The sequence below is a fragment of the Cetorhinus maximus genome, chromosome 11 (genome assembly GCF_964194155.1).
Source record: "Cetorhinus maximus chromosome 11, sCetMax3.hap1.1, whole genome shotgun sequence".
In the NCBI taxonomy this organism is placed as follows: Eukaryota; Metazoa; Chordata; class Chondrichthyes; order Lamniformes; family Cetorhinidae; genus Cetorhinus; species Cetorhinus maximus.
In genome coordinates, this window is record NC_135889.1 from 114,162,297 (window position 1) to 114,184,219 (window position 21,923).

General features: G+C 43.9%; 1 protein-coding gene across 1 annotated transcript in view; it reads left to right on the top strand.

Annotated features, from left to right (window-relative positions):
• Positions 1 to 21,923, top strand: part of LOC144686837 (contactin-associated protein-like 5) — a 1,126,003-nt gene that overhangs the window by 815,783 nt on the left and 288,297 nt on the right. Inside the window, exon 14 of the mRNA XM_078552607.1 lies at positions 15,945 to 16,101. Within this exon, the coding sequence (XP_078408733.1) occupies positions 15,945 to 16,101 (157 nt within the window). The remainder of the gene's footprint in view (positions 1 to 15,944; positions 16,102 to 21,923) is intronic.

Sequence of the window (21,923 nt, forward strand, 5' to 3'; positions counted from 1 at the left end):
GCTCAACACATCAGGCAGCACCTGCGGGGGGAGAAACGTTCCAGGTCAATGGACCTTTGAGGAAACATTGACTTGAAATAATCTCTATCCCTTGTTGTTTTATAGTCAGTGTGCGAGTTCAATGATAAGACGGATTTGTCCAAAAGCTTTCCTGAGCCTCTTCACCTCTGTTCAGCGTTGGGCTCATAGCTGCTGCTGCTTGGTGTGCCAAGTAATAGTTTGGCTGAAGGTGCCGGAAAGTGGAAAGTTTGACTTTGCAGATCGTACCTTATGGTATGTTTAAGCAGAACATTTGGAAAAAGCGTATCAAATCTAAAGAAATTTGTGCCTGGCTGTTGAAAAGGGTTTGCTTCAGGACTGTTGTTTGCATTGAAATAATCATGACCTCTTATTAGCGTTGACAAGCCTGCATAGGTTTCATTTGACACTTCTGTTTAGAGTCTGGGATCTTGAAACTAGATCACGGGACAGGAACCTATAAATGCTCAAGCTCTGTACTACCAAGTGCCCATTTGTAAACCTATAAATGCTAAGTGAGTTTGCATGATTTTTTTTTCATGCAGTTTCAGTGAAGCTTCAATCAGCATAGGATGAAATTCTGTGTTTGAAACAAAGAGAGGGAAATAACCCACTCCAAACATTTTGGTGTGGCGTGGACTATACAGTGGACCACCCAAAATATCTTCTCTAGGATGTTAGGATAATTTTTGGAGCTTATGGTTAAAAGAGTGAGTTTTTTTTCTTTTAAAACCCATTCACGTCCCATTTACGTGGGCAGTGATGTTTATGACATGATACATCAAAACAAATCACAACTTGCAACTGAAAGTAATGGGGGTTGACAGCCTGGTTTGTGTAAGCGTCTTGTGGCTGCCTGCAATGCTCAGTGAAGCAGCCTCTGGGCAGAATATTGCCCTCGTCAGGGCGGGAGCGGTCGGGAAGCTGACCACCGCCTGCGATCGGGGCTGGACCGCGATTTCACGTTGGCGGGCCAATTAAGTGAAACGCGTGCGGCAGTGCTCAGTGCTGACTGTGTGGGGCGTGGAGGAGGGCGATCGCACAACTTCACGCACGCTAGAGAATCACCCTGAGGCACAGAGCTGCCTCAGAGAGATAAGCGGTTTTGAAAATGAAAAATAAAGCATTTTAAGATGTTAAAAAAAACATGTCCCCTCATGTGACTCTGTCTCTGTCTCTCCCCCCCACATCCCCCTCTCTTCACATGAGCAGGGACATGTCAGAAATTAGTATGAAAATATATATTTTTTTAATAACGGATCAAAACCTCATCCCGCCATTGCATAAGGTTTCGCAAAACATGCAAAGGCCGCTTGGCCTTTTCGCCTGCCCGCCAACCATAAGGTTGGACAGGCAGCAAAACATTTAAATTAATTGGATTGTTAATAGCCTTAGTAGGCCTTTTTAATTGATATTTACCCCTCAACCAACATCACAAAAGCAGATTATCTGTAATCATCACGTGTGGGATCTTGCTGTGCACAAATTGGTTTCCGCATTTCCCACATTACAACACTTCAGCAGTACTTCATAAGCTGCAAAGTATTTTGGGATGTTCTGTGGTGTGAAAGGTATTATATCAATGCAAGTCTTTCTTTTTGGCTTGTCTTTTTATATCATAACCACCGTTTGAATTAGCCCTGTGACTGATTCAACTCTGTGTGAAAGAAGAGATTATTGTATTATTGCTCCCGAATCGGGTGCGCAGAGTCGGGAAAATTCTCAACTCTGCAAACCCCTCTTGGGGGAAGGTGCCCAGAATCTTTGGATATTCATTCTGGGGGGGTTGGGGCAGGGTGCTAACTTGAGTCGGGTCCACATCTCCCGGAAACAGTGTGGAGGCAGCAACAGGGGCTGCCAGGTGCCAAGGCAGGCTGTTTAAAAGACCTGCCTTGGTGCTCTCAGACTTTGTACAATAAAAACAATAAAACAAAATACAGCCCTCTAGCTCACACCCATTCACCACCCACAGACTCCCCATTCCCCACCCATGCCAACTCATGCCATCTCATGCTCCCCACCCAGCCCCATTGCCCCTCATGCTAAGCTATGCCCTTCTACCCACACCCATGGGCCTTTATAACCAACTTAGTGCCAACTCAAGCTAACCCAAGAACCCACTCATTCCCATGGTTGTTTTTGGCCCCTATGCCAACCTAGTGCCAACGCATTTCCCTCCATCCAGCACCCTTTGCCCTTACACCCTCTATGCCAACTCACAGTATCTACCATGGACAGATCTCAGGAGCCATGGTGAGATGAAATAAAATAAAGTTTTAAGTGCCGGTTGCAGATTTCATTATATTTAAAAAAATACTCTCATTAATAACATTTAAATCAAGTACTTAATCCCTTATAAAACAAACATCCCCTTTAAGTATTTAAAACGTGTGTTCTTAGCCCCCCATCAAAAACACCTCATATCTTTATAGCCACTTGGCGTTGTCAATTGAACCGTGAACTTACAGGCCCCCCACTATGATAATGATAGGTGGTAGAAGCTGTCAAGCTGCACTAATCTTATCTTTATTTCAACAAACAGTGAAATAGCAAGCAATTAGTTTTTCAACCGCAGGCTGGAATTATTTTCAAAAATTTAAAGTTCTTGGGGATTTAAATGGCTTGACAGTTCCACAGAGCTTATCTTCTTTTATGCACATTCATATCTACACTTAATAATCCCAAAGGGCGCCTGATTGCTCCCAAAGGGGACCTGACCTTTTCCAAAGGGATACCTGACCTTTCCCAAAACAGTACCTTACCTGGAGTCCAGAACCAGGGGTCACAGTCTGAGGATAATGGGGTAGACCATTTAGGACTGAGATGAGGAGAAATTTCTTCAACCAGAGAGTGGTGAGCCTGTGGAATTCTTTACCACAGAAAGTAGTTGAGGCCAAAACATTGTATTTTTTCAAGAAGGAGTTAGATATAGCTCTTGGGGCGAAAGGGATCAAAGGATATGGGGAGAAAGCGGGAGCAGGCGATTGAGTTGGATGATCAGCCATGATCATAATGAATGGCGGAGCAGGCTCGAAGGGCTGAATGGCCCACTCCTGCTCCTAGTTTCTATGTTTCTCTCCAAAAAAACTCCACTAGGTTCAGACCTTTTCCTCAAATGTCTAAAGCCCATGAGTAGTGTTTTGGAAACCTCAGTAATGAAAATTGTTTCTCTTTAAAGAAGCTGCCCCTGTGAACTGTGAATGGGCAAAATATGTCCCATCCCGCTCATCCCCCTTCCCTCGCCACATTGTAAATGATGGATGCTGGGTTCAGGTTTTCCGGAATCTGGGCTCCAGCGCCATTTGGGCTCAGGCGCAGAGTTCTTCTGACTTTGTGAAAATTCAGGCCAGAGCATTCCATAAGTCACCCCTTATTGGCAGCCTCATTCAACCAAATGATTCAAAACTCGTCCTCAAGCCCAGAACATGGTTGTTTACAGTGACACCTCTCTCACTGCAGGCACTGTCTTCACAGTGAAGTGAAGAAAAACAAAGCAAGAAGGGGCACAAGAAGAGTGTTTGGTGAGATCCCAATGGACCCTGACAAAAGTTAGTAAGCTCTACACTTAATGTGGCTGATCGTACAGAGACCTATATGGACCTAATGTTAACTCTCCATAAGTGAAAGGGTTTTGGGTGAGTTAAAATCTTGCCCATAATCCCTTCTCAGCATTTACACCGGATCATTCCCCCTAGTGCTGTGTGTCCACCAGGGGCATATTTTGGGCTCACATCTCGACCTTGGAATTGTAAAATTCAGTCTAGCTTGCTGAGCAAGGAGTGGGGTCAAATAAAGAGGACACCCCTCCTCCCAATTGCCATGGATACACCAAACTGTGTCCATAATCGTCTTGTCCCACTGAGGCCTACTCCTGCCCTTAATTAAAGAAGGCAGTATGCTTTTCTCACATTAGTACTCCAGGCCTTCAAGTTTACCGCAGGTCCTAGCAAGGCAGAGGGCATAGAAACTCCCAATGTAGAAAGTCCCGTCCTTTAGCCCACCACTCCTCAGATAGGCAGCAGGACCAGCCCAACCAAAAGCTGTGGAAACTGATGGTCAAATCTACAACCCATTTTATTCATGTCCCAGCACAGATTGCAGCCTTTCTGATAGTCTTCTGATAGTCGTCATCAATTACAGTCTATTTGAATGGTCAAGACATTGTGGTCCCCGTGATCTTCACATGTTCCTCTTTACTTGCAGTATGTGAGAGCCTTATCACTTTGATATGTTGTAGGTGCACTGATGTTACTGATAAATTTGATACCAGAACAAGAATGTACCCTTGAGCAGTATACGTGAAGCATTCACTCTTGTATTCATTCCTGGCTTTTTGTTACGCAAATTAAGAAGAAAAAGATTGAGGGCCGGATTTTCTAACCTGAGGTGAGTGGCGCGGGTTGGGAAATTTCTAGACTTGGCAGACCTACCTCTGTTTAAAGCACCCCGTCACACACAATTTTCGCTCTGGCGGAATGGGTGCAGGATAGAGTTAGGTCTGCTGACCCCGGAAACAAATCCTAGGTGTCCACAGGGGTGGACAAGTGCCAAGGCAGGTCGGTTAAGAAAGCCTGCCTTGGTTTTCTGGGACTTTGTCTCAGTTGTGATACAAACAGGGCCTCTCGCCCTCACCCCTCACACCACTACACCTCCCGTACCCAATCCCCATGGCCCCATCTACCCTCCATGCCAACTCAATGCCAAGCCATGCCCCTTGCATGCACATTCACCCGTCATGCACTATGTACATAACCTAAGAGCCATATAATAACAATGGCAAGTGTGGAACTGCTGAAAAAACACCCATTCAGAAATGTTCTTTGAAAAACTCTGCTGTTCCTACAACCCTATAAAAATGTCAATCAGACAGACCATAAAAGTATCAACAAAAGGGGTTTCAAACATTTCACACCTTAATCTTGACCCAGTAGACAATGAGGCATTGGCCCACATCTTCTGGTCTCCACGGAAGTCGCGATGTGCTGACTTCTGTGGGAATTGCCTAGGAAGCTTGAAAATCCGATGGGCAATTCCCCTGGACCCTGGGACCCTCTGCAAAAGTCTCTGACTGAGCTAATCACTCAGTAAATGTTAAACAGTAAAATGCTCGTCTAACTCCTGGAAACCACAGAACTAACACCCTGACTCTCCCCCACACCCCGCCACCCTCCCCCAACTCTGCCTCCCTCATGCTGACCTCCTGGCTACCTCCCCAACTTGAGCTGACTACTCACCCCACCTCACTATCCCCAACCCGACCTGATCCCCCCACCCCGACATATGGACTACCCCCTTAACTACTGCTGACCCGATTGCCACCCCCCCCAGCCAGACCCAACTATCCCTCTGACCCCTCAAACAACCTCCCCGACCTGACTACCGCTCGTGACTAAGCTAATCCCAAACCACCCAACTACCCACCCCTGACCAGACCTGACTACCCCCCGCCCCACCACCGGACTACCCTCCCCCACCCTGTCCCCATGACCCGAGTTGACTAACACCTGACCTGACTACCTGACCCAACTACCCACTCATCCACCTACTCAGCTCACTCACCTGCCACCCTGACCAGATCCACCCTACCCACCTGCCGCTATACCCACCTACCACCCTACGCACCTGGTACCCTATGTATATACCACCCAACCACCTGCCACCCTACGCTCCTGCCACCCTATGTACGTACCACCCAACCACCTGCCACCCTACCCATCTGCCTGCCACCCTATGCACCTGCCACCCTACCCACCTACCGCCTCGTCCAATTGCCACTCTACCCACCTGCCCCTACCCACCTACCACCCCACACACCTGCTACCCTACCCACTTTGGCATTTACCTCACCCACCCGACCTACTCACCCACTTACCTCCACCCTACCAATTCGCTCATTTACCCACGCACCCATTCGCACATTCATCTGTTCACCAATTCACTAACATTCTCACTGGGCATTTAAACCCACCTCATTGCAGCTAGTGCCGTACAAAGGTGCCGTGGCTTGTCTTCCCCTCGAAGCTACAAGGCTGCAGTGGAGCTCTTCGTGGGACTATACACTGCATTTCTGAAGAAGCTGCGCTTGGAAGACTCAGCAAGAAATGAGTAGCACCGCTGGAGCTTTGAAAAGTTCGAGTAGAGTGGCAATCCGACGATGATTGCCATTTCGTGGGCGATCCGGGCCATTGACAAAGAAGATGTCGAAAAGAACAACTCATTCTAACCACTTCTGTCTGAATAATCTCTCATTTCATACAATTGCACGATAAAAATAAAATATAAAGGTCTCTTTTTGGCATTTATTTTAATAGAACTATGATAACATTTCCAATAAAATGAAGAAAGAGGAAAGTGAACCTTTCATGGATATAGCACCTTATTATGTCTCTTCAGAAAATATTCACACACAACAAATTACTTTAAATGCAGCTACTGTAGTGATGTAGGCAATGCACTGCAAAGTAGCTTCTACCTGATGTACAGTGCACTGAACTTTCATACCTTACTTCTGAATGAAAAGTTAAATCAGGAACGGTGTTTAATTTCTGCGCCATAATAATTAACTCTTGGTTTGGATCCAGTCAGATGTTAAACCTTCGTTCCCACTTTGCTTTTCTACTTGGATGCAGATGTCAACAAGATGGCAGATTCACAAGGCAGTGTTGCAAAAGTACTTACGCCTGAGTCTAATTATAACCATTAATCATCTCATGGACAGTTACGTTTCATCTTGAGTCAGGGACAAGATAAAGCCCACTGTTAAGTTTCAGCTTAAAAAACGCATAAATCAGGATGAAATAAAGCCAGGTCTTTTAGTCACTCAATGGTAGCACTCTCTCACCTGGCAGCAGGTTCAAGTCCCACTCCAGTTACTTCAGCACGTAATTTAGGCTGGCATTTAGTTGCAGCACTGAAGGAGTGCTGCAGTGTCAGAGGTGTAGATGAGATGAAGTGGATGTAAAAGACCAAATGGCACTATTTGAAGAAGAGAAGTGGAATTCTTCCCAGTGTCCTGGTTAATATTGATAACCAACATCACTAAAATAGATTATTGTTATCTTATTGTTTGTGGGACATTGCTGTTGGCAATCTGGCCGCTGCTTTTCTTAAAGTATAACAGCGATTATAATTTGACTGTATTTCATTGACTGTAAAGTACTTCGGAATGTCCTGAGGTCATGATAGACGCTGGATTAATGCAACCACTTTTTCACTTTCATTTACATGAAGTGACATTTCAATGTTAACACAAACAAAAACCACAGTTTGCTGTGTGGACAAAAACCATGGTTTACATTTATTTTACTGGAAGTAATTTGATAGTCTGAAAATATGAGAACGATATCACAGTCATTGGAGGACACGTCAAGATGTTTTTTTTAAAGGTTATGACGGGATTTCAAATTCAAAACACCTGGAGTGAATGAAAATTATTAAAACCTGGGAGCACTATGCTCGAAAATAAGAATTATAATTGGCTCAAGCATGTGTTTATCTGAAGTGAAATGCATGCAAAATGCCTGAACACAAATGCACATTAGCAATACCAGAACAATGAGAGAGATATTTGCATGGATTAACCCAACTCAGAGTTGAATGTCAAGCACCAGATTGACATGATGGGCTTTTTCTTTTTAACCATTTGACTTTCGTGTTTGAGCTGATGATCATAAAATTGTTATTTTTGTGGTGAGATTTCAAATGGATTGTGGCCTGTTGTCAGGAGAGCAGATTAAATGAAAGATAATAGGAAAAGTAATCGGTTAATCAGTAACCAAGCAAATGCCTCCACCCACTGGCTTCACCTCTACATAACGACATAGCTGTAAATCTGAGGGAAATTAAAAGTAGGATAATTCTTTCCAATAGAAATATTTTTCCTGTCTTTGTGCTTCACTCAGGTATCATATCAATGGTTTAGGGCTTCAGCAACTTTTGGAACAAGAAAAAGATTTTTTTTTAAAAAGATCATTGACCTGAAATGTTAACTCCAGGCTCTGAATTTCGCTACCGAAGCGGGTAGCGAGAGTTGGCAAACTTCCCGACTCACTGGACCCGCCTCGGTAGAAAAGCCCCCCGAAAGGGCACGATCTTCACTCTGGGGAGGTGGGTATGAGATGGAGTCGGGCCCGCTGTGCACCCGGGAGCAGAACATCGGTGGCCGTGGGGGGAGGTCGAGCGCTGAGGCAGACTAGTTAAAAGGCTCGCCTTGGTTCTCTGGTCTTTCCGGAGAAGGCCCCACACCCCTCCCTCCAGCCACCTCCCAGCCTTGGAGTGTTGTCCATCTTGACTCTGTAAAATATTCATAAGAGACTATTAACAATTCGAAAGCACTCGGAAATTGGATAGAATCCTGGGGCATGGATGAGTCTTCTTGCACATGACATCTTGCAGTTTAACAAATCTAAGGTTAGGAGTGTTCACTCGCCCGACACGCCCGAGCATAAAATAGTGCGCGATGGCGTCGGGCGAGTGTCCCGGCGTCATCGGACACTCGTGCGGATTTTCGGTTGGCGGGTGCACACGAGAGTCGGCAGCGCACCCGCCGACAATGAAGAGGCCTCTTAAGGCCATTGAAGTATTAATTAACCTGGATTTTTCGCTGCCCGTCCAACATTATGGTTGGCGGACGGGTGAATTGGCCAGGCAGCCTTTGGATTTTTGAGGAAACCTCATCCAAGGGCAGGATGAGGTTTCTGATATTTTTTAAAAGGTAAAAATGTTTGAACAGAGTTTTTATAATCTACATGTTTGGGTGAGCGAGTCCGACGTGTGAAAATTATTTGCTGCATTTTAAAATCTTTATGTGACGGTTTTACATTCTTCAGCTCCGAGGCAGCTCTCTGCCTTCAGGGAATTTCCATTGTGCGCTCCCCTGCACCCGCGCTGACTTCAGCGCTCGCCCCTCCCCCCACCCCCACCCCAGCAGTGCTGAGCCTTTCAGCGCATCTATCACACTGGCTGGCTGTTAATTGGACAGCCAGCGTGAAATCGCAATCGTGGGCCGATCGCGGGTGGCGGACCGTTTCCCGGCCGGTCTGGGGCCCACCCACCGTGCCCACCCAACGGCCTCAAAATTCTGCCCTAAGCCTAAGTTGGACAGCCAATACATAGCACTGTGTGCTGTGGGGTAGATTGCCTTGAATCCTGCAACATATTTCCATCAGCCACATTCATTCCCAACTTGGTGAGCAGTCTGATCTGGGTGATGGTATGATCCCAGCTGATGTTACTACTGGACAAGCCTGATCCTAGGGCAGAACCTGGCTTGATAGATCCTAACTTTATTTTTTTTTGTGTGTAGGTACGTGGAGAGTGGCCACTGAACAGAGTCACCAGAGTCAGCTGATGAACTTTTAACAAAAGAATAAAACATTTATTTAACAAGAAAAGATGAGCTATGTTATAATAGTCCTTCACACACAACTGTACCTTTACAGATATATACAGATTTGTATGGATAACACCAGTTACAAAAAATACCTTATACTCTAATGTCTACAGTAAGTACACATTCCATGTAAACCAATAGGTAACTTGTGGTCAGACACACCACACTCTAAAATCAAGCGACAGATGCCACCTCAACCAGATGCTATGGATCTTTCATCAACTCCCCCTCAGATGCCTGTCACACTATGAGCCAACCAGTCCCACTGAACTGTCTTTCACATGAGGATTTCCAATCTCCACTCTCCAAGAACTCGCCTTGGAATCTTTTCCTAAACTGACACTTTCTCTCAGACGCCTTCCGCAAGGATTCACCTCCAGGTTTCGAACTCTCCTTATGATGTTCCTCTCCCCTGAGTCGCCACATGCATTCAAGCTGTCCTCCATGTACTCTCTCTCACTGACTCAGCTGTAAAACAGTACACCACTGCTTCACATGTCCAGAGCAAAGAGTTACAGACCTTCAGTTGTCTCTTTGGAGCTTTTGACTTTTCCCAAGCCCTTATTTCTTAAAGCTTGAAGCCTTTCTCTGCTCCTCCCTTTTAACTTCACTTAACAGGATCTTTTCCAGGTTCCTGTCCTTCCTTTGACTGGAAGGTCTTCTTGGGACTTTCTCCTGTTCTACTCCCCTGGATTTGGGGACTTTCTTCTTTAGCTTGGGACTGGCTAAGTGCCCCTTTACTCCAGTCTCTCTCTGGCAGCTACTTTCAAACAACTTTAGCTCGGGACTTGCTATCTGCCCTTTCTAGGCTGCTTCTGCCTGTCTTCAACTCAAAACTGCTTTTTCTTTAGTTTTTGTGAGTTTGGGTGGGCCTGCCTCTCTGAACCCCTGTTGCTGGGCAACAGCACTGTTTTTTTTTCTACTCTTATGTAGCATAAAACTCTTTAGAAATGCAGGCATCATTTAAAGTGAAACTAAAACTCAACTTGACCTTTTCTTAACACACAAATACAGAAATACAAATCAAACTTAAACTTTAAAGCTGAAACTCATTCCAAACACCCACAAATACAAATATAACTTACTTAAACTGTCTCTGCTTCCTAACAGTGACTACAGTCAGGTGCTGGACTTTGATTGAAATTCCATTTGGAGAAGAGGTGTGATGTCCCTGCATGGAGAATGTGGATGCTGTTGCGTGTGGGCCATTGTTTTTTGATGGCAGTCAAACGCTGGAGGCTTGGCTGTTGGATCACTCACCAGCTCTTTGTTGGTGATATTGGTGTCAGCCAGGCTTTGTGACATTTGGCCTTTTTGTTGAAACCTGCTTCACTCAAAGCAATCGCGGAGCTCCAGAAAGGTTTGTGCGATTTGAGTTTGCTTCTTCAGCAGTTTGGTTTGGCTTCAATGTGGTCAAGCTCTTTCAGCAATTTTTAACTCTGGGGCTGCGAGATGACAACCTTCATGTGGTCCACCCTGTTTTTAACTAATGTCATCACTTCAATATATGCAGCTCATCTGTTATATGGATTGGTAATTGATTAATGGAGCACAAGAATAAAGGGAACATTCTCTAATTGATATGTGACATAGGGAGGGGTCAGAATGGATAACCAGATGGGAGTTGCAATGCATGGCAGTCATTCTGTTGATGAGTGATTTAATACAGTTGTTTAAAATGATAAAGTGAGTTTGTAGGGTAGATAAAAAGAGACTATTTCTACTAGTGGGGCTATCCAGGACAGCTATAATCTAATGGAACAGACTCAAGGGGCTGAATGGTCTACCTCCATTGCCATGTTCCTCTGTTCCTATTAAAATAAAGAGGAGGATGTAGCTTCCTGCACCACTGGATGTGTTCACCCTGTGCTACATTTTCACAAGATCTCAGCCAGTTGGTGACGCTGAAACCAAGATAGAGAGCTTTTCTTTATTGAGAGAGTTTTTGACTTGTTCAGTCTCATAGCTCTCCTCACACACAACCCAGTGTCCCAGCTATCCCCTATTTATATATGCTCAAAGACAATTAATATTCATCACCAGTTTCTCTTAATCTTAACAATGTAATTGACAAGGCAGTAGCAAACCTTAACAATGAAATTGATAAGACATTGACACTGCAAAAAGCCAAGGCCTCAAGTTGAACATTAAGTGAATGAATAAATGTGTGTTCCAGATACAACTGAATGCTAGAAAAGGGTAGAAGAAAGAATAGCTTCATGGATTTAATGTTTTTTTTCATTCTTGACCATTCTTATGTATGTTTTAATTGTCATATCCACATAAAATATACAACTGAGTTCTCATAGCTGTCTCCCTAGTAGCTAAATGGCAATAGAAGCATGACAAGTATACCACAATAACCATGCTTATATCAAGGATTTATTTGGTCTTTGTGTGTAAATGCCATGAAGCACATTTTGGTGACAATTTTGAAATAGTATTGTATACTAATGTGTCCTAGCCTTTGAACTGAGCTTTGGATATCCTGCTCCAAATTCTAACAAAACCAAAAGCTCAACTCGTTAATTCTTCCAAACATGGTTAATTTGACACTGGCCTATTTCAAATAGATGGCACACAGTATGGATGTTAAAATAATGCCAGCCAGACGATCTCAGTGTAACAGCCAAGCTTCATTCATCAGAGAGGTGAGTTTTTCTCAAAAAAATGTTTCCGATGCACAGGTCCAAGTGACAGAACAATATGGACACCATTCAGCAGACGATGGAAAAGTGATTTTAGTCACTTAACAATGCACAATGAGCAGGGTATCTACAGTCCTGCAAGCAGAAGTTGAGCATTTTGTATTGAGTTGTGAGTTCATCCTTGACATGATAGGCTTACACCAGTTGCAGCGCTAGGCCAACTTTTTAAGCTTTACAATTAAGTCTGAAGAATCTAGGTACCCTGTGGTAACCAGTCTTCAATTTGTTTTGTCCCCTTTGCCCTTTTTCTAATATTGATAATCTTGCTACCACTCAACAGATACATCTTAAAAATTTAAGTATAAAACTTGGCCTTTCCAGTTTCCATAGTGCTCTGAGCAAAACAATGTATTTCCCATCAAAATCATATCAGACAACAACAATATCACCGCACTGACATTTATATTGCCGCACTTCTTTCTTATTTTCTTGTCCTTCCCCCCGTATGACCGTTGGTACATTTCATTTTGGAAACAGCCTTAAAGAAATATAGATCTTGCGTGCATTTACATAGCGCCTCTCATGGTCTCAGTACACCTGCCAACCCTTCATGGCCAATGAAGCACAGTTTACGTGTGATCACTATCGTAATGTAGGAAATAGTTCAGCCAATTTGGGCACAGCGTACTCCTGTAGGTGGCATTGAGATCACCTGCACTTTAAAGTGATGTTGTTTGAGTGATAAATATTGCCCAGAAGCCAAAAGTCCAGCAAACATTTGGCCCTTTTCGATCATATGTAACAGAACAAAAAATCTACACCTTGTGGGCTTTCTCCTTTCAACACTTGCCATTTCAAAAAAATAAACTAGCCTAGACAGCAAAATATAAAACCAAATAAACAATAACTAAATATCACCAGGGGGCTGGCTGAAGAGCCTTCACAAAACAAAGACCAAAAAAAAACCTATCAAAAATGTCATCAAAATGTGCTTCATGACATTTACACGCAAAGACCAAATAAATCCTTGATTATAAGCATCGTTATGGTGGTATATCTTTTCTGTTTCTATTGTCAGTTAGCTGCCAGGGAGAGAGCTATGAGAACTCAGTTGTTTATTTTATGTGGAGAATTGCTGGGAGATATTGAATGCATGTTCTGCCTCAACAGATATTCCTTTATCAAAATCAGATGAGAAAGGAAACAAAGGAAACCGTCAGTTAATTTATTAGTTGCACTATTGCTAGGTACGAGGCCTAGAAATTGGTCCACAGCAGCCTGCCCATGTGAGCGGGGCATAGGGAACTATACATATGCCAAAATGAATAGAATCAGCTGGTATTGGGCCTTCAACCTCCATTACATCAGACCTAGGAGTTGCAGCCACATGGTGTGCCCAGGCAGCTTGGAGCCAATGCCACCTGCAAGTAGGTCGTAGAAGAATGGGGCTACTGGAAGAGGGGAGGAGAGTGAACAGGCCGGATGGGGAGACAGCGATTGGGTAAAGAGTTGGGGCTGTGATCAGTAGAGATAGAGCTGCAATCGTTGGGAAGAAAGAGGTCAATGATTGGTAGAGTGAGGGGAAGATCTGGGGGCTACGAGGAGGCCAGCAATAATCTTTCATCCTTCGGTGGAGCTGGGAGGAGCACCCTTCTACTTCCTGGGTACACATTCACTTAACTATTTTTAAGTAATTCTTTTTGCTGGCAAGCTGCAAGGACGGCTGGTTAGGTATCATGTGGACCATGTCTCCCTGAACTTATCTGCCTGGTTATGTTTGGGGCAGCCTGATTTTACAAGGAGGGCCATAAATAGGTGTTTGGCCTCCCTGTTTGTAAATGCCTCTATTTCTGCCTCTACCAATATAGTGTGTAGCAAACTTCCAACAGGTCCCATCCGGTCCGCATATTGGATGGTTACATGCGATTGAATTTCTAGGCCAAAGTTCCCCAACTCCCAAAGAGCACCAGTGTGTGAACTTTTCAACTTCCCATCCCGGCCATATAATAACAATGGGAAATATTGGCCCGGATCTTCCACGAAGTGGCAGTCATCATCAGGTTGCCGCTCCACGTGTACTTTTCTGTGCCCTGATGCTGCCCCGCGTTTCTGGCTGGGTCCCCTGAGCCCGGCTACGTCAGGAGCGCGGAATGTACAACCCCACAAAGAAATCCACCACAGCGCTGGAGCATCGGGTGAGGGGTAGGGGGAGGTTTCCACAGGGTCCCGACGCACATCTTGGGTTGTATGCTACAGTAGCTGGGAATACGACAAACTCATTGATTTATTAGAACAAGCAACAGAGAGAGGTGGGCAAGGTTTTCTTTAAATTGTTCATGGGGCATGAATGTCGCTAACAAACCATAAAAATGAAAACAAAATACTGGGTTCATTTCTAAAGGAAAAGAATTGAAAGGCAGCAAAGCTAGGCTAAATATCCTAGTAACTCGTACTAGAGACTCTGTGGAGCAGAAGGAACAGTCGGCACTCATGAGAGACATACTCTACCCAGTGACCTATTTAATACATAGGGCGGGATTTTACGGTCCCGCCCACTGCCAGGATCAGGATCATCCACTCCCGCCACAAGTCAGTAGACGTTTGGCTGGCTCACTGCATCCCCCACCCCTCCCCAAGTGGGACCTGCTAAGGTGGGCCTGGAAAATCCCGGCCATTTTGCTCATAAACAAGTTGGAAACAAGCACCAGGGAAAGACCACAGACCGGGATTTTCTGGCAGGCTCCCCCCCACGTCAGATGCGGTGAACCATTCAAATCCCCGTTGACTTCGGTGGGACTGGAAGACCCCCGCCGGCAGGACCTAGCAGAAAATTCCGTCCACAGTCTCTCTCTAGATGAGATAGGCCACGCATACCAGAAGCCGGCAACCACACAACCAACGTACGGAATGAAAAGGGTATAGAGGCTCTGGAGGAGGTGCAAAAAAGATTTACAGGATTGATACCAGAACTAAGCAGTTATTACTATCAGGAGAAAGTGAACTGTTGGGCCTCTTTGCTTAGAAAAGTGAATATGGAGAAGGTGGTTTAATAAGGGCCTTTAAAATTATAGAGGTTTTAATGGAATAAACATAGACAAGAAGTTTCCACTTGTGGAGGAGTTCAAATCTAGGGGTCCTAAATATGAAATAGTCACTAATAAAACCAAGAGGGATTTCAAGAGAAGCCTTTTTACCCACGCAGAGAATGGTGAGTATTTGTTGTTTGCTACCGCATGAGTCCAACATAGTTGTGTTTAAGGGGAAGCTAGATAAACACGAGGAAGATAGAAATAGGAGGTTAATGTGATAGGAGGAGGTGAAGATTGTGAGGGGATGTTCATGTGGAGCACAAACACTGAACCAGTTGGGTCAAATGGCCAGTTTCTGTTCTCTAACTGCTATGTAATTAGAAAGCCCCAGAGACAATGGAAATATTGGTTCCTAGGTGATGATCAAATGCGTTTTAATTATTTTTTAATGATGAGAGGTTGCACAAAATCTTGGAGCAAACATCATTAGACCAACTGTTCAATGATAATGCTCTTAACATTTATCTCTGCATATTTGTTGATACAATGAAGAGATCATACAATCACAACCATTTTGTTTTTATTTTCACTATCTGGCTGCATTCCAGTTTCTTGCAATTGCCTGTAAAAGATTAAGCGTCTGTGCATTTCATGCTTGAAGAAAGGTTTTGTCTAGGATTAATGATATGCAGCTTGCACATTTTGCAACTTGTGTCCAGAGGAAAGACAGATAAACAAGTTGTGATATACCTTTCTTTAAACAAAGTAATTTTTGTCCTCAAAACCTAAGATTGTTTCAAACCCATAAAATTCCAAATATGTTGTCAAGTTCTATGATATATTTATATTTTCTTTCAGATGGGATACCATTGACCTGGTGGATTGGGAGGACCAAAGAGAAGCAAACTTACTGGGGAGGTTCATCACCAGGCGTTCAGAAATGTGCCTGTGGATTGGAGGAGAGCTGTTTGGATACCAAGTATCACTGTAACTGCGACGCTGACAGAGATGAATGGTACTGTGACATTCTGAGACAATAGTGTGTCTTAACAGCTTTAATCCAATGTTTCAGAGTCCATGCCCATGGTTCTAATCTTGTGTGTTCAACGTGAACATTAACATTTCAAACCAAGGGCCTAATCTTCTGTGACTTGGGTGGATCCCCGTGGGGGCCCCCAGGAAATTGGAGTAAAAACTGCTTTTAGTGAAATTCTGTCCCATTTTGAAAGACCAGCAAAATTTAGAAGGAAGGATCATGGGCAAATCTTCCGCTTTTCCTCTCTGTTCCCCATGTCGAGGGAACTATGGTTGAGGCCCTGGGATACCCAGGAAATATACCTTTTTGCCGTGGTAGGCCTCAGTTGAACTTTTGACAAATGAACATGGTCTTTAGTAAGTACCCTTTTAGCAATATGTTATTGTTAATGTCTGCCAAACAACCTCTTTTTCCCTAGAAAGTAAACATTTGAAAAGTGTGGAGTCTCATTCCTTCAGTTTGTGAACTCCTTTAAGAGATTTTACAGATGTGATTTTTTTTTTCAAACGTGTTCTTTCTGATGCATTTTTCCCTTTCTCATAATCACACCAAGTTGTAAGGTTGTACGTTGTCTCATGAAGAGGTCTAGAAGCTTGTATGGTTGAACAATAATTGTTTATTAATAGCACAAAACTATATACATATATATATAGGATACAGTCCTGACTAGGCGCTATCTTCATGCCGACTTCTACCAGACTCATGACTACACTGTACTATTCCCATGTGACTCTCTCTGCATCATAATGTGGAAGGTGCTATTTTCCCAGTCCCACAGTAACCCTTACATTCCCAAACACCCTAATACTACATACCACAAGATTCTCTGTTCCAGCAAAATCTGTCCCACGAAATTTTGAAATCAAAACATTTCAATCCAAATAGGGGCAGAAGGTAGCAGCTGAGCAGCTGGGTGTGAAGCTGTCTAAAACAGAAATAAGTGCAGTTTCTAATCTTTCATTCCTCGATGACAAGGTTTCGGCAAGCCCAACACACACACACACACACACACCAACACACACACACACACACACACACACACACAAACATATACACACACACACACACACACACACAGACACACACGCCAGGATTCAACCAACATTCAAACCAGTGAAAGGGGAAAGGAGATAAATGCAGGAACTGGTTACAAGTTGATGCCAAGTTTCGGCATCCTGCCAATTGCAGAAGGGAGGGAAGGATGAGGGAGGTAAGGAATTCTGCTGATTTGAGACCCTGAGAGAGAATTCGGGTTGTTTACCTTTCTGGCTAGGAGGTCTTGCAGCACAATGGGTGTCGTCCCCGCCTCTGAGCCAGAAGCTCTGGGTTCAAGTTCCACGCCAGGACTTGATGGCCAAGGAAGGCGCGTTCATAACGAGGTCAAATAGGTTGAGTATCAACCTGCAAATCTTCCCAACACACACCAATAGTAGGCAATAGGAGTTGGAGCAATTCCCGGTTAGCCATGTGATGGAAATAATATTGGAGACTGTGCCATCACTATCCATAGTCACAGGCCACAACATACATCACAGCAACTTAGACTCCCCGGGTGAACTGTAACACATCGCCATCATCTCTATGGCTTGCTGCCTTTCCCTGTGAAGGAGTAGCGTGGCTCCGTTTGATTCTTCCATTGTTGGCTAAGACCCGCATCGATTAAGTTTGAACCCTCATTTTGCCATTCCATTCCGCCGTCAGACGACACTCTTTTAATCTGATTAACTTTTTAGATTGTATTTATGGCACAAAATTACAAAGAAGAACATCACACTGGAGGGTAAAGTGCTGTCAACCTAAAGTGCTCCCCCTCTCTCTCAGTAAACTGCCTCTGTGGGCTGCCAGACACTTCAGTCACAACGAATCCACGTTCATGACTATGTTGCAATGTTGTGACTGGCATCCAAAAGGGGCTGAAATAAATGGTAGCTGCAGACAGATCTGTCAGTTGCATCACCTGAGTGAGTCTGCTTCATCTTCTGGGAAATTTGATATGGCAGGTCTCTAGGATGCTCCAAGTTGTAACACAAAGCGTTAGATGTCTCCTGTCAGACAAATCGTTTTTTTTTCCTTCAAAGTTCAGGTTCGGGTTCTTTCCTCTGGAACGATGGTCTTTTCACCGTCCCAGAAGTACAGTTGTTAAATCAGTGCTGGTATCCCAATGGAAGCCTGATTACTAATGACTAAATTCCTATCAATCAGCTCATCAGTGGTAATGGGGGAATGAATGGATTCACCCTGAGGTTATTAGTTCTGAAGTAGCCTAGTCCACTTCAGTCATCTGTACCCTTTTCTGTGACACATCACTCTTGATATTGTCTATACCTTGTGATTGCAAGCGATTCCTTGCTTTTCTTGTTTCATATATGGGAGAAAATTGCTTGGTAGGTCTGTGGATGTTATTTATATGGGCTTACAGAAGGGATTTGATAAGGTTACATATAAGAGACTGTGAACAAAAATGAGAGTGCATTGAATTGTTGTTAACCTATTGACATTGGAATTGATTAGGTGGGAGGGCACACAGGGTGGGGATAGTGGATGTGTACTCAATTGACACAATGTGACGAGTGGTTTTCCCCAGGGATCTGTATTAATGCCTTCCTTTTTTCTTATATTTATCTTGACTGATGAAGGTATAGAAAGCCGAATATCCAAGTTTGGTGATGACACCAAGTTAGGTGGCACAGTGAATGTGTAGATGTGAGCAAAAAGCTGCAACAAGACTAAAGGTGGTAAATGAACTAAGACAATTTTTTCTTTACTTTGCCTCCTTTTCCTATGGATTGCTGTCTATTAAACAACAACGTCACCTTATTTACAGCGAGATGTCAGTTGTACTACAATGACCATACCTAGCTGAGGAAAGCTCTTGGTCACCAAATGAAATTTCAGACCTCTCGTGTTTCGGAAGCCACGTTGTTTGGTGTTTTTGTCTTTCTGCTGTGCGTACTATCATAACGGTGCTTTTAAATTCGTGCAATGTCCACTATGCCCAGCTGAACTCTTCAAACTTTGGAATAACAATGTTGCGTCCATAATTCCAGTGTAGTGCAATGCAGCAAAGAGGTCAGCATGTGGGTTTATTTCTTTCAATTTTTTCGTACGTATGGTAAGAGTGGTTGCATTCCTGGACCATTTCAAGATTCCGGGCTGTCCTTAGAATGCAGTCGGCAAGCTTCCCAGGACGTTCCTGCGTCTCCTGGCCCCAACTAAAAACTCCCTGCAAGAAAATGTTCCAGGCTATTTTGAAGCAGCCTCCAACATTTCCCCATTGAGGACCCCTGCTTCAGCTGTTCACCACTTGGTACAAGTTTGTGTGTGCAAATGGCCTGCAGTTGGTGCAGAGTCGAATGTAAAGCAGCCTCCCAACTAGTTCGGGCACTCAGTTAAAAGACTGTCTAAAATCACATGCACGCGATGCATAGAACACAGACAGTTATCGCATATCTACTTTGTTTCAGTGAATTGTAGTAAAGGGGAATATTTATGCCCCCATATGGGGCAATAATGGAGGTGGGTGGTTGTGTGCAGATATTCGTGCCATTGGCTGGCATGGAGGTTGCTGGCACTATCCTGCCATCAAACCATTTTCCCAGAGGCAGGCTAGGGATCGGAAAGGCAACACTAGCACCAGCAATCAACGTGTAGTCTATTGAAATAGTTTCACGGCCTATTAAGGCCATTTCAGAGCCTGACTGGAATTTTCCAGTCAGCCTGCTGGCCCCCCCAAGGCGCCAGGGACTAGGCCATTTGCTTGGAAGCAGCCTTCCAGGGTCAGTCCTGGGTGCAAGAACTTCAGGTAAGCCTTGAGGCCCTCCCGTGTCTGCTTGGCCACAGCTGCAGCCACAGGCACTTTGTGAAGAAGTTTCCCTTCCACAATGGTGGCCCAGCCGTTGTGGCTATTTATACCTTAAAATGCGTACTAGGGTGTATCAGAATGAAGTGCCTTCTCTCTCCCTCTTACCTGAATGGCAGGCTGCTGCTCCTTCTGAGCTGGAGGGACTCCTATTGGCCCTCCAGCTTTGAGAACCTGCCTAAGGATGGCAAGTCCGCCCTTCTGGTCACTGGGAAAATCATTTCCAGGCTATTCTTTTGGGGCCGTGACCCCTATTTGACCCCAAAATCAGGGTCGTGACCCATAGGGCAAAATCCTACCCAAACTTTCAATTGCTACAGATATAATGAAAAAGAATAGATTTTATAACTTTAATTTGATTTTTCTTATTCTATCACTTAATTTGCCTATTTGCATGGTTATGAATGATGGCTTTTATATATATATATATATATATATATATATATATATACATATATATGGCTTGCTCCTGCTCCTGTATTGCTGTGTATATATATATATATATATATATACATAGGAATACAGGAGCAGGAGTAAGCCATATATATATATATATATATATATATCACTGAAACCTGCCCCATAGAATTCTTCTATGGCACATGCAATCTTCCTTTAACTCACAAAACAGCTGAAAAAGAATATTGCTCTTCCCGAAACCCTAAACTCCACCCTGCCTGCAGTGTCCTTTGGCCGCTCTCAAAAGCTGATTTAGTTACCTGCAGCGGACATTGATCCCACTCTCTGCTCTCGGAGCTGTTTTCCTTAAACGTAAAAATAATTTTCCTTTCAAACAATGGGTCTTCGAACATGACCTGCCAGGCAACTTAGTTTGGTTTTATCCTTCTTTTAACCCCAGGGTCCTCCATGCATGGCTTCCTTTCCGGTCGGTTGGCTTTGGAAGCATTCCATCCTCCTGTGTTACATTAATCGGGGCCTAAAGACTGTTCAATCGATCCTGCTCAAGCTGCCAGCCATCTTTGGAACTCAAGGGCTAGCAGTAAATTTTCAGCAGGCTGATCAAGTTATGTCACCGAATACTATAGCTCAAAAGGAAACCATTGAGTCCATTTTTCCTGTGTCGGCTCTTGGAAAGAGCTATCCAATTAGTCCCACTTCCCCACTCTTTCTCCGTAGCTCTGCAACTATTTTTTTTTTCCCCCCTTTCAGGGATATACCCCATTTAGAAAGTTACTATTGAATCTGCTTCCATCGCCCTTTCAGGCAGGGCATTTCAGATCATAACAATTTATCCACTTTCTTTTAAATGCCAATAAGGATTATATCTTTCTGGTGGGGCCTTCAATGCTCTAACAACATTCTAAGTATAAAAAAAAAATCTCCTAAGCTCGCCCGTCCAATTTTACAGTGAACCAGTGCTTACGTCAATGTCATTTTTTCAGAGCCTGATAGCATGACATCGTGGTATTGTCACTGGGCTAGTATTCTAGAGATCCGGCATAATATTTGCATCCCACTATGGCAGATGGTGAAATTGGAATTTAATAAAAGTCTGGAATTAAAAGTCTGATGATGACCATGAAACCATTGCTGATTGTCACTAATGTCCTTTAGGGAAGGAAATTTGCTGTCCTTAGCTAGACTGGCCTACATGTGGCTCCAGATCCACAACAATGTGACTCTTGAATGCCCTCTGAACAAGGGCAATTAGGGTGGGCAATAAATGCTGGCCTAGCCAGCGAAACACATCCCATAAATGAATATTTTAAAAAATCCCACAATTAGCCATGTCAGGTGTAAGTATCTGATTAGACCGGACACATACACTGTTCCAACTTGTTAAAGACCATGTAAGATGTTTCAATTTGCTTTGCAAACCTCTAATCACCACCCTTCACCTTTCTTTAAAACCTGATCCTCTCAGAAGTTGACTAGGAGGAGATGGTGGCATAACGATAATGTCACCGGAGGAGTAATACAG